Source organism: Passer domesticus, chromosome Z, assembly GCF_036417665.1.
Source record: "Passer domesticus isolate bPasDom1 chromosome Z, bPasDom1.hap1, whole genome shotgun sequence".
NCBI classification, from domain to species: domain Eukaryota; kingdom Metazoa; phylum Chordata; class Aves; order Passeriformes; family Passeridae; genus Passer; species Passer domesticus.
In genome coordinates, this window is record NC_087512.1 from 34,544,720 (window position 1) to 34,556,945 (window position 12,226).

General features: G+C 41.1%; 1 protein-coding gene across 5 annotated transcripts in view; it reads left to right on the plus strand.

Moving 5' to 3' along the window:
* The window catches only part of ADAMTSL1 (ADAMTS like 1), a 174,854-nt gene that overhangs the window by 127,626 nt on the left and 35,002 nt on the right, over positions 1-12,226 (plus strand). For all 5 annotated transcript variants that reach the window (XM_064402840.1, XM_064402841.1, XM_064402843.1 and 2 more), the window contains 2 exons: positions 775-928; positions 2,168-3,308. In XM_064402840.1, coding sequence (XP_064258910.1) covers positions 775-928; positions 2,168-3,308 — 1,295 coding nt within the window. The remainder of the gene's footprint in view (positions 1-774; positions 929-2,167; positions 3,309-12,226) is intronic.

The following is a 12,226-nucleotide window of genomic DNA, read 5'->3' on the forward strand; positions in this document are numbered from 1 at the left end:
CAGCCATTCTGGCAGTGAAGATGGCAATTACAGTGCTTTGCCCATTTTCTAGCTCTTTTTACAGACTTTGTTCCAGTGCACAGACACTGTATTTCTTTTTCCACAATTCTATATGCATAAATATGAAACTGAATAGTCATGATGAAGTCCATCAAACCATGTCCACCTGTGCAACAAGCACTGCAGTCTGGTATTAGAGGGTTTATACCATTCTGTGTAGGCCATGTGTAGTAAATACAAGGCTGAGGTAATTAATTGGTGACTAAAATATTCATCCCTTTGTTATTCCTAAATGGATTGGCAACAGCAAATCTTAAAGATTAAGCTTAGGCCAGATTTTATCTGGCCCAGAATGCAACTGTGATCTTCAACTCCATGAGGTGTGCTCTCGGACATGAGCTGGAGTTTTTCCAGCTAGCAGACACGAACACTTAGAAACAAAGCTCAAAGACTGGCTTTGAACTGTAGCAGAGTACCATTAAAACAAGAGACATTATCTGACAGAAAAGATGTGGTAACAGGAGCATGGAAAGAAACTAAGCCTTACAGGACAGAAAATAAAAAGTATTTCATCTCCTTACTGTGCCTGCACTGTTTGTAGCTGCATGGTCAGATGCTGCTCTGCTTTATTCTGCTGCAACATTTTGAAAACGCTATCCATTTTGAAATGCTCTGGCCTGTGGTGTGTGTGTGCAATGTGGACATGGGAGCTGAGGAGTGTGTGACAAGGAGCACCTTTTTAATTTCTCCTAATGTTTCTCATCCTGTTCCTAGTGTTCAGTGAGCTGTGGAGAAGGCACGCAGAGTCGAAATGCTACTTGCAGAAAGATGCTGAAAACCGGGGACTATCTTATCATCAATTCCTCACTCTGCCTCCCTTTGCCATTCTCAGCCTTGATCAGGCCCTGTTCACTAGGCCCCTGTGCACGTAAGTGGAAAAGGTGTTTGGCAGGGTCTGGGGAAAAGGGATTGGAAGTGCTTCACTAAGAAATCCATGCTATTTCCTGCTTCACAGCCTGCTTTCACACTAGTATTGCTCAGTCTTGTGGAGTGGGTTTTTCTGTCTGTAAATAAATCAAGCCAGTGGAGGAGTGCTACAGATTTCACTAATGGAACTGGATATCAGCCATTGTGCTGGAAGGTAACTACTTGTTTCTGGAAGAACTGGCTCAAAATTCTGACCAAAATCTAGATCTGAAATTCACAGCTGGAATGTAGAGGCTCAGAGATACAGCGCAGCAGCTGGAGGGCTGGAGCAAATAAACTGTCTGCTAGAACAGCTGCAAGGAAAATGGTTGGTAAGGGATTTTGCTGACGATCATTTAGAAATGTATTATTTCATTATGTCACTCCAAATCCTCTATGACATGAGATTTCTAATGAACCATGCAACAGAAGTAGATGTATTTTATATTGGTGGTTCATGCATTTGTTTCTGCCCATCATAAGTTCCCCTGTATAATCTTCCCCAGTTTGCAGTAAGCCAACGGGATATGTGAAAGTCAACCTAGCTTCAGCTTGCCTCTGAAACTGCTGAATGTTGGGTATGTAGGGAGAAAAGAAGATCTGATGTTTGGAACTAAAGCTAGGACCAAATTTTGCATGGTATTTACTAATAATATGCCTATGCAGCTGAATTTAGTGCTTCATAATAAAGATCTCAGACACAGAGATCAGGAAAAGAGAAGGACATGCTGAACTAGTGAACTTTAATAGTATTTACCATGTTTTTAAGCCTAGCCCAGAGAGTTTTTTTCTGTACAACATTACTCCTTGAGGTAGCAAGACTTTCATACTTCCTTGCTGTTGTGAGCTGCAAGATCACATTGTCTTTGAAGCTTTGGATGATAAACACTTGTCTATTCAGTGCATTTCTTAAATAACAGTCTTTGTTTAAGTACTTTAACAAGAACTATGTTTCCACTGAAGTTTTCTCTCTCCCGTAAAGCTTTTATCCCTAGCTGTTTGGTTTCTACGTATACTCTAGGCTATTTTCACATTCCTGAAGTGTGTCTTATTATTCCTCTTATTTTGATTGTTCTAGTTTAATGTCCAGCAACTGGTGTCTAGTTTCTTCCATTATATTGGGTCAAATGCTTCCCACAACAATGTAAACTACTTGTTTTGTTTAATGGTATCACATACTAATTATATAATGGTATTTCAGGACGCAACAGACCAGCTCATAAGCAAAGCCCCCATATTATGGCTGTAAAGCAAGTTTACATCCAGACGAGGAAGCAGAAGAAACTGCACTTCATTGTGGGTGGACATGCCTACCTGCTGCCCAAAACTTCTGTTATTCTCCGATGCCCTACAAGGAGGTTCCGGAAATCAATGATTACCTGGGAGAAGGACGACAAGAGGCTTGTCAGTTCAGCTCACATCACCATTGCACCCTATGGATACATGAAAATACATCATCTGAAACCTTCAGACACTGGGACATACACCTGCACAGCAGGGCCAGCCCGGGAGCACTTCATAATTAAACTGATTGGAAGCAACAAGAAGATCATTGCTGGGCAACCAGCTGGTATTAGGGAGGAAGAAGTCATGAGAAAGGCCGGTTTAAATGATGCTTTGCGAACAGAGGATAAACATCTCAATGGGATTTTCTTCAATGGTAGCAAGGCTGAAAAGCAAGGACATCTTGCTAACCCCAGCAGATGGTATGACAATATTGTCTCAAGGCTGCTACAGCTCAGGGGCTGGCCAGCAGAAAATTTGGAGTCCTGGGAAGCCCAGGAGTCTGTGGAGAGAAATGCATCCTCTGAAGAGGACCAGAGCCGGGAGCATAGCCTGCCATTTACTATGGTCACAGAACAGAAACGCTTGGATGATATCATAAGGAATTTGTCTCAACAACCTGAGGAGCTTAAAGATACCTACACTGAGCATCTTGTTGTGCACCTGGCTCATGAGGTTTTCAAAAGCTACTTGGACCACCAGGAATCTGTCCTCAAAGCATCAAGGCAAAAAATGGATTCAACCTCAGTGGAGTACCCTTACCACAGACGTGTTTCTGGATTTACCAGCTCCTTGAGGGCATCATCTGCCGAAACATTTATTCCCACCTCTGTAGACCTAGCAAATCGCTTGCACAGGCCTCACCAAAAGCCTGCCATCCTCCGAAAGATTTCAGCAGCACAACAACTTTCTGCTTCAGAGGTTGTCACCCACCTGGGACAGACTGTGGTCCTAGCAAGCGGCACACTGAGTGTGTTGCTTCACTGTGAAGCAGTGGGAAATCCAAAGCCCACCATCAGCTGGGCTAAGAATGGAGAGGAAGTGAAATACAATGATAGGTAAAGAATGTTATTTAACTTTTAAGAAAATAAGTGATATTTTGACTCGTCACTTTCCATGTGTTACTGCTTGTCAGTCCCGTGGACAAAACCATGTTTTGCTGTAGTCTGATTTCATAACAGAAAGAAGGGCAAGTGCATGTGAATTGGTAAATGGGTTAAACAGAGCACTGTAAATCTTCAGCAAGGTCTGGATGCTGGGTCAGACTGGTGTATCAGACAGGAACCTTACTTCTGTTTGAGTAAGTAAAAAGGAAGGGATTGTACATTACTAAAGGACATAAGTGCCTAATACAGTCAACAGAGCACTCTGCATCCAGAGACTGAGAGTCAAATTAGTTTATTTCCCAGTCTGAAGGTGGAGATTTTTGCTATGAAGAATGATTTAGAGATATGAAAATTGGTCAATGATTGTTGCTATTATCTTCTGTTGGAGCTGAATTTGCATTTCTCCTAGTGCTACAGGAGGGCTTGACAGACATGGTAAGAGAAGATGGAGGAGATGTGGCTTTTGCCTTCCACATATGTATCCAGGCATTAAACAGCCCCAGGATAAGCCTAAAAGGGCATTACCATCACCATTTACTATGTATGTGCTGATGAAGGCTGTAAATTGTGGAACCACACGTCATGGTTGTTGGCAGCTTTGCTGTCGTCTCAACCAACGGATAATTTAGCATTTGTCTTCCCATGTGAGTTGGTGAATCCTCACCTCTTTAAATTCCAGAATGCTGGTACCAGGTGTAACCTGAGAAGTTGACATAACAAAATGCTTTCATCAGTATGCCACAAAAATTACGCTGTTTTTTCTTCAGGCATCCTATACTTTCTGATCCCTCCGCATTATTAGTTGGTGTGGAAGAGCCCACAGAAAGAGGTTATTTTCAGTACAAATTATATGTTTAACTGTGTTGATAACATACGTTCTTCTCATGTGTATGCTTGGGATTTTATATTTTGGTTCTGTTCTGTGAGAAATCATTATACAAGAACAGGAAAAGACTGTAGTAGACAGTGATAATGAGCAACACAGTACAACAAAGTTGTCCTGGGATCTGCTAGCAACTCCTTCTGCACAAGATACTGACCTCAGCTAAGACATATACATTTAGTCATAAGGTCATGGGAAATTATGGAGTCAAGACAAAAATTAATTTCCAGTGTGGTGCCCTTGGATCATCCAGTAAAGTCTTGATTTAGGTAAAATTGACGCTTCTATACAGTTATGAAATTAGTTTCTTAGGTCCTTCTTTATTTTGACTATTGAATCAATGAAAAAGTAATTGCTTTCTATAATGATCTGAGTTTCCTGGTTCTTGCCTCCCTGTCTGAAGGCTAATAAGTATATTAAATTTGACACCAAAAAAAAAAAAAAGATAATTTTTGAAGGGGTAGAAGTCACTGAGAACAAGAATGTACCTCTGGTGGAGATCACATACAGTCATAATCATGACTTGGACATACAGAATCCCTTCATTTGGATATGTTCCGGTGAAAATATCTTTAGGTCACCTCCAAAACAAGTTTCATATATAAATTTTTATCTAGCAGTTATATCCTTTCAGAACTGGGCCATTAAATTGAGGCTTTTTCTCTGTTTGAAATGACTGTTACTTCTGTGGCATCCATGAAAGGGAAGGGATGTTACATGAAGTTGACATATGAGGAATGCTGGACATCACAGTCATGAGAAATTGGCAAACTTATTTCACACCCTATAATCTCTCATGGTATCACAACATGTAGATTAATTTAGCTGAAGAAAGACTCACTTATATGATTCCTGAAGTTTTATTTCCGATTTTTTTAATATATAATTTCACAATTCCTTTTCATTTTTTTCTCATTCAGTTTGGCTGAAATAGCCTTAAATGTTGTGGGTTTTTTATGAATTATCAGTCAGTTGTGTGCTCAAAATTTCTATCAGAAAGTCTGAGGAAAGTATCATTTCTTTTCCAGTTAGTGGCATAAGTCATTGACAACTCTTCTTTAAATATTGAGGCAGTTTCTGCTTTATGAACTTCCTTCTGTACTCACCATTTATAGTTCCCCCATGCTGGTGTGTGGGGGAAGAAGCTTCAGGTATAGCTTCAACACCTATACCTTTGGAGCTAACAGAAGTTTAGAAATTGTGGTGTGTAAAAAAATTGTTTTCTGGATTTTTTGCTGAGTTCTTTAACGTCAGTATTCTGGTTTTGGCTCAGAATGCTCTTGCTGCCTGTCAGTCAGCTGTGTCAATGGAAGCTGCAGTTTAAGCAGACTTAGAGAGTACTGCTGTACTGCAAGGCCACAGATGTAAACATGTGGTGGTGTCTGGTATGTTTGAACTGTCCTTCAGCTCTGCAGTTTGTTTTCTTTGTATTCAATTCTCCATTGAATGGAGAAGAGAATTTTCCAGCCCAGCTCTGTCTTAGTGGGAATAAGGAAATAAATAGAGGTGGGCTTTCCTCTACCAGTATCAGAGAGAGACACTTCTGCTGAGAATGGCCAGAGAGTAATGCTGAAGTTCCTCAGGTTATACTCTATTGAATATACTGAGATTTCAGAAGTACTTGGTGGGTGTTGCAATTCTTAGGCTGCTTTGTATATACAAACCACTGACATAAAGGCATTCACTTTTACACATTGTGGCCGTGGATTTTGTCTGAGCCAGTGATGTCCAGTAATGATGGTTGATGTATGTCTCTATTCTCATTGCCCTATTCCATAAGCTGTTTAATCCACCTAAAAGTATGACTCTACTGCATGGCAATTCTTGCAACAATTAATTTTCTTTGACTTTAGTCTAGATACAGTCATGAAAAGATATAACATAGGGCCCCCAAAAGTGCTGATTTTTAGTTACACAATAGAATGAAAACACATGGCACAAATAGCTACAACAGTTGAAAATATCTGTGGTTCCAGTAAAAGATCCCCAGCTTATGTCTGCCTATTCATCCTGAGTACTTATTTACAGAAAATTCCACATTCTCTCCTAAAGTTAAAGAGTCAAGTTAACACCAACTTGGGTTCTAAATGCCATTTCAGAGCCTACTAGAATCCATACCAAAGTTTTCTGACTGCTGTATATGTTGTTAAATGTTTTGTTTTAAAGAAAATTCAGATTAAATTCCTTAGGAATCAGTTTTAAAAGTGAAAAATCTTTGAGGAATTTATGCACTGTTTAATAAGCCTTGCAAGTATGCTGCAATTTCTGTCACTGGGGATCCATTGGTGCTTGATAATTCATTTCTCCAAAATAGAAATAAATTTTATAAAAGGACATGAAGCAGCATGTGAACAGGAAGTAGTATGGAGTTAGGTGTTTGCGAGGTGTTTGTTAGGTGTTTGTCTGATTTAGTCATTGATATATGTCCTGTAAAATATGTTTTTGTCTTGGAGGCAATGCAGTGTGGAGCAAGTGAGATGACACTGATTAAATATTAAGCTGTATTATTTTCAGTCCATAAATAAGATTCTGAAGACACGCTGGTGACACAAATAATTGCTACAGCTGGTTGTTTTTTTTCCAGCCCGGACAAGCAACTCAATACCTAACAAAAATAGCCTTCTATGAGCACATAGGGAATTCAGCCAAAATAATTCTATACAATGAGGAATGATAAAGGATCTGCTTTCAAAAACAGCAGCTATGCCAAATTGTGATGCACAAATAAGAGAATTATTGAAAAAAAAGAGGAGAAGGACATTAAAACTTGGGCTGCGAGAATAGGAGAATTGAGCTATGTTGGAGTTCATTTTTTTTAAAATGCAAGTATCTGCCAGGACTACCTCTATCTTTAAAATATTTGTGCTGGATCTTTAGGTGACTTAAGCTGTCAGAGAGAGTTTTATGTCAGGAGAGATGATTAATAACAAATTATTCATCCTTGTGTTTTATAAGGTGCAATACTAGGCAAGATCTTTCCTCAGCCTGAAGATGTCAGAAACATTAATTAAAACTATTTTAGGGGCCTTGTAAGCATTAGTTTGGAGTAGACTGAAGATCTACCTACATACTATATCTGCAGACATGCAGACAGAACACACAGAACTTAAATGTTACAGGTTGTTATAATTTGGGACAACTTCTGAAGATTTAATTAATTCCATGTAATGATTGAAGTAGTCAGTGTTAAACTAAAAATTTATGTGTGAGATAAAGATTATACATCAAGATTATAGTTAGTTTAACATTATACATACAATGTTAAACTAACTAACATTAGTTCTGCAAGTAAAAAAAATCTGTTATTTGCTGTCACTCTTAGCAGTGACTATCTAGTCTGCCCTGGTTATGACTAAGAGGTAAGAAAAACATCCTTGACAGCAAAAGTGGGAAGGGAATTATTTCAGCCATTGGTGTTTTTTTAGCTGTGAAAGCATAGATGCAATTTTAAAAGTATTAATGTTTGTTTTGCAAATGTGCATTTTTCTAAACATCTACAAAACTTGTTTAAAAACAGGCATCTCTTTATTGGTAATTACTATTTTTGTTATTACTCACAGAAGGGTAAAAAAAATAATGTTAACTCTGGAGGTTTTTTCCTCTAATAGATTTTGCTGGGTGGCCCTAATCTGGTTTGGTTTAGAGATCTACCACCCACAGTGTGGCTTATTCATCCATGAGACAACAGTTTTTATTGTGGTGATGGGAGTGTAAAGAAACTCATCAATTCCAGGACCTGTGAGCAGATTTCTATTGCATGTGTTTTACAGGCATATTCCTCCCCCAGTTTCATCCTTGCCACCCACTGTCAATCATAGCCTCAGTTACGGGTGTACAAGCGACAAATACTGAAAGTTGTTGACGAGAACACTAGATTTTATCTACAGTTTCAGCTAAAAAGAAAACTCAGAGAAACAATCACAGATCACAGTGTGATGAAAACAAGAGTACATAAGCACAATGCACTGAATTCTTGCTGAAATAGGTGTATACCAGTGACAGAGTGTCCAATTTCAGGGGAAAGCTTAGCCGGGCTAGCTCACTTTCTCCCTGGGGGCTGTGCCGCCGAGTGGCCGCTCCCTGCCCAGTCACCCACAGGCAAGGGTAGCGGTGCAGCCAGAGGGCGACCGACAGTTCTGACTGCGGACAGATGGACTGGAGCGCCAAGTGCCAAGATAAAGGAGTGGGAAAGGTCCTTTGTATGCGTCTCCAAGAGGCTTTATTCCGAAGGGGACAAAGTACCGCTGAAAGGGTACAGTGACAAAAGAACCAAGAAAAGTGCAATGTTACAACTTATAAAGGGAGGAGGTCTCGGGGGAGGAGACAACACAGTAACAAACCAGGGGAGAATGGGGGAGGAGTGCAAGGCGGGATCACATTGCTCAGAACCAACCAGGCGTACATGGGGAGAAGAACGCTCTTCCAGAACCTATAGGAATCCAGGGATTATTACATAGATGACACAGAGGGTTCTAGAAGGAGAGCTTGGGATTCCACTTAAATGACAAGGCAGAGGGGCACGGCTACAATGACAGACATAGAAGGATAGGGAATTAGGGTTAGGTATTTGCAGTAACAGACAGGAAAGGGGAGGAAACATTGGGCTAAACCAACTGTGAGGGGGTTGCTAGGAACGAACCATTCAAACATATTGACTATATTACAACAATAACCAAAAGGATTATCACAACGAAGACGCACCATCACATCTCCCCCTTTTTTGTTTAGTTTTCTTTAAGAAGCTGTGGGGAGGAGTGGTAGGCTTCAAACTTGGTTCTCTTCCCACCGCTGTTGTGGCGGGAGACACCTGTGGTGGACAGTCTTTCTTGATAAAACCCTTTTAGCGATGTTAACGACTGCAGAATGAAGGAGAACTAAACAACCCATAAAACGTCTTTCACAATTGAGGACACCCGCCCGGATAGGTCCCAGTTCTTAAGTAAGTTTTGGAACCAGTCCCTGGTCTCTTCCTTGATGGTGTGCATCATGTCCTTAATTTTGTTGATTGATATTCTGGATATTCTGGCTTTTCTCTGTGATGTTAAAGCAACAGCATCCTTCAAACTCTTCGCAGCCATGCCTGTGCACTAGAAGAGTTTGAAGTCTAGGGCTGCACAATTTTGTAGTGTGGCCCGCCTGGTTGCTTCCTCATTCTCTAGGCGGTTGCTGAGAGCAGCTGAGGTCAAGTTGGCCTGTTTCACCCACTCAGCACTCTAGGTGGCCCAATTCACCTAGCACTTTTGCTGCCACTACCCACAGTAAAAAGATGGAGACAGCAGTTCTTTATGAAAGTGACCAGTGGACATTTTCATAGTCACAATGTTCATCAAATTCTTTAATGCTACGTTTTTGGATTGCCAAATAGTTAGATTTAGATTGCAAATTTAAAATTTGGGTTTGGCTTGGCGAAAACAGGGACAGGTGTCCAATGGTACATGGGCCTCCTATTAGATGAGAGGGGATTCCTACCCAGGCCCTTTGCCCACAAATTAAAAAGACGTGTTTTGGCAGCTTGAGCGGTAACTGATTTTCACTTGATGGGATATTCAGGTGTGTGATGGATTGACACCATTTTGCTGCCTTAAACTCTTTTTTATGGATCTTAACAAAAGTATAAGACTCAGGGTAATAACGGGGTTTAAAAATGAATTGAACATAATAGGGCCCAACAGAGGAACCAAGGAGTTCAAATTCAGTGGGCTCTTTCTCAAATTCAGGTAACTCAGAAGACCACTTACGACATAACACTAAAGGTTTGTAATAGGAGCATAACAATAAATGAGAGCAGGAGTTTTATTGATTTCATTAGTGAGGGCCCAGAGCTGAGTTGGATACTGATTAAAGGAAAATGGAATCCCCACACCAGGCACACTGACACTGGGTCATCCACAGCAGCCATAGACAGACAGATGGTCCCATTGAAGTGTACGGGCAAGGGTAACCCAGATGTTTTGCTTCGGCTGTGGGACAATCCACACCTCTGGGGACTAGCCCAGCAGCATCAGGAGCCACAGATGTCTCCACATTTTGATGACCACAATGGATGTTGCTTAAAGAAGAGAAAAGTAACATAACAAGCAACTCAATATAAACTTTCAGTAATTATGATATAACGAAAGCATAAAATTCATGATTCCTCCCCTTCCCTTTTCCTTTTATGATTTGAGGCCACAGATACGTCAGTGGGATTGTTTGAAGGGCAAGGGGTGGTTTTGTTGCTGTCCTTGCCCCTGGATGGAATATGGGGCTTGACACACTTGCATGGGATTCACCTAAGGCCTAAGGGAGTGGACACGCAAGTGTATCCACACCCCCAGGTGTGGATAATAATAATAATTCGAAAGGCCCTCTGGTCTCACAGGTCTCTCAATCTTTTACCATGACTGGTGGCCACTCTCTGAATTCTAGCATCTTATTTTGATGGAAATGTCTTATTACTAGGGAATTCAGGTTCTCAAAGGAGCAGTTCAAGGAATTAATGGTGAACAGCACCTTTAAGGTCCTGATATATGGGGATATGATCTCAACATCCTCTCTCTGATGTTCTAACATTTTCTTCAGATTCTGCTGAGTTTGTTCTATTATTGCCTGGCCAGTAGGGGAGTATGGAATCCCTGTCCAATGTTGAACTTCCCATTCCAGCAGGAAATCACCAAACACCCTGTAGGTATAGGCCAGCTCGTTGTCTGTTTTAATTACCGTAGGGATCCCTGGGGTGGAGAAGACTTACACTAGGTAATTCTGTGCGTCTCTGGCCTTCTCTTCCTTGTGGGCTGAGGCGTAGACCACACCAGAGAAAGTGTCCACCGAAACATGCACATACTAAAGTCTTCCAAATTGGGGAATGTGGGTGACATCTGTCTGCCACACCTCGCAACTTTGGAGTCCTCTAGGGTTCACCCCTGCTCCCATAGATGGTAATGAGGACTCCTGGCAGTTGGGGCATGTGGCCACGATCGCTCTGGCCTGGTCACGCCTAAGATGGAACTGACGGACCAGACCAGACATATTTTGATGGAATTGCTGATGGCTAAGTTTGGCCTGATTGAAGATGTTATGTTGGCCAACCAGCTGCGGTGGTATAGCCAGAGCATCAGCTCTTTGATTCCCCTCTGCGATGAAACCGGGGAGGTCAGAGTGTGATCTCGCATGCATTATGTAAAATGGTTGCTCTCAGTGGGAAACCAGCTGTGTAAGTTTTGAGAGCAACCTAAAAATCACTGGGTTCGAGACCTCTCTCAGCACTATGTGCTCTGTCCTAGATACTACCCCCACAATGCAAGCTGAATCAGTGACAATGTTGATTGGCTCTGTGAATCTTTCAAAGACCCTGACAACTGCGTCCATCTCAGCTACTTGAGGGGAACCCTCAATGATCTTAACTTGTCACTTAAATGACAAGGCAGAGGGGCAGGGTTACAATGATAGACATAGAAGGACAGGGAAATTGGGGTAGGTATTTGCACTAACAGACAGGAAAGGGGAGGAAACAGCATTGGGCTAAACCAGCTATGAGGGTGTTGCTAGGAATGAACAATTGAATACAAACATATTGAATACAAACATATTGACTACATTACAACAATAATCAAAAGGATTATCACAACAAATATGCAGCACCACGTATCAGGACCTTATGAGTTACACCACTGCAAAACCAGACAGCAAAAATAAGCAGTTCATAAGAGCACTAAGACCATTTTAATTCCATTTAGCCATAGGCAGTACAATGAGCTCATGGTACTCTCCTCTTACTGGCAGAAGAAAGAAACAGTAGGTTCAGCCCAAGGAGGAGCTGAGAAGTCCTCTCTGTCTTCACTGACTATTAGGGAAGAATCAAGACTGCTGAGTTTGTACAAGCTGCCCATGAATAAAAGAATCTGAACCTATTTCAGGCTTTAATACTGACCCTATGGTTCACTTCACTTCTTTCTGCATAGCTTCAGGATGTTTCATTATTTTTCCCTTGTGATAATTTGGCTTTTTC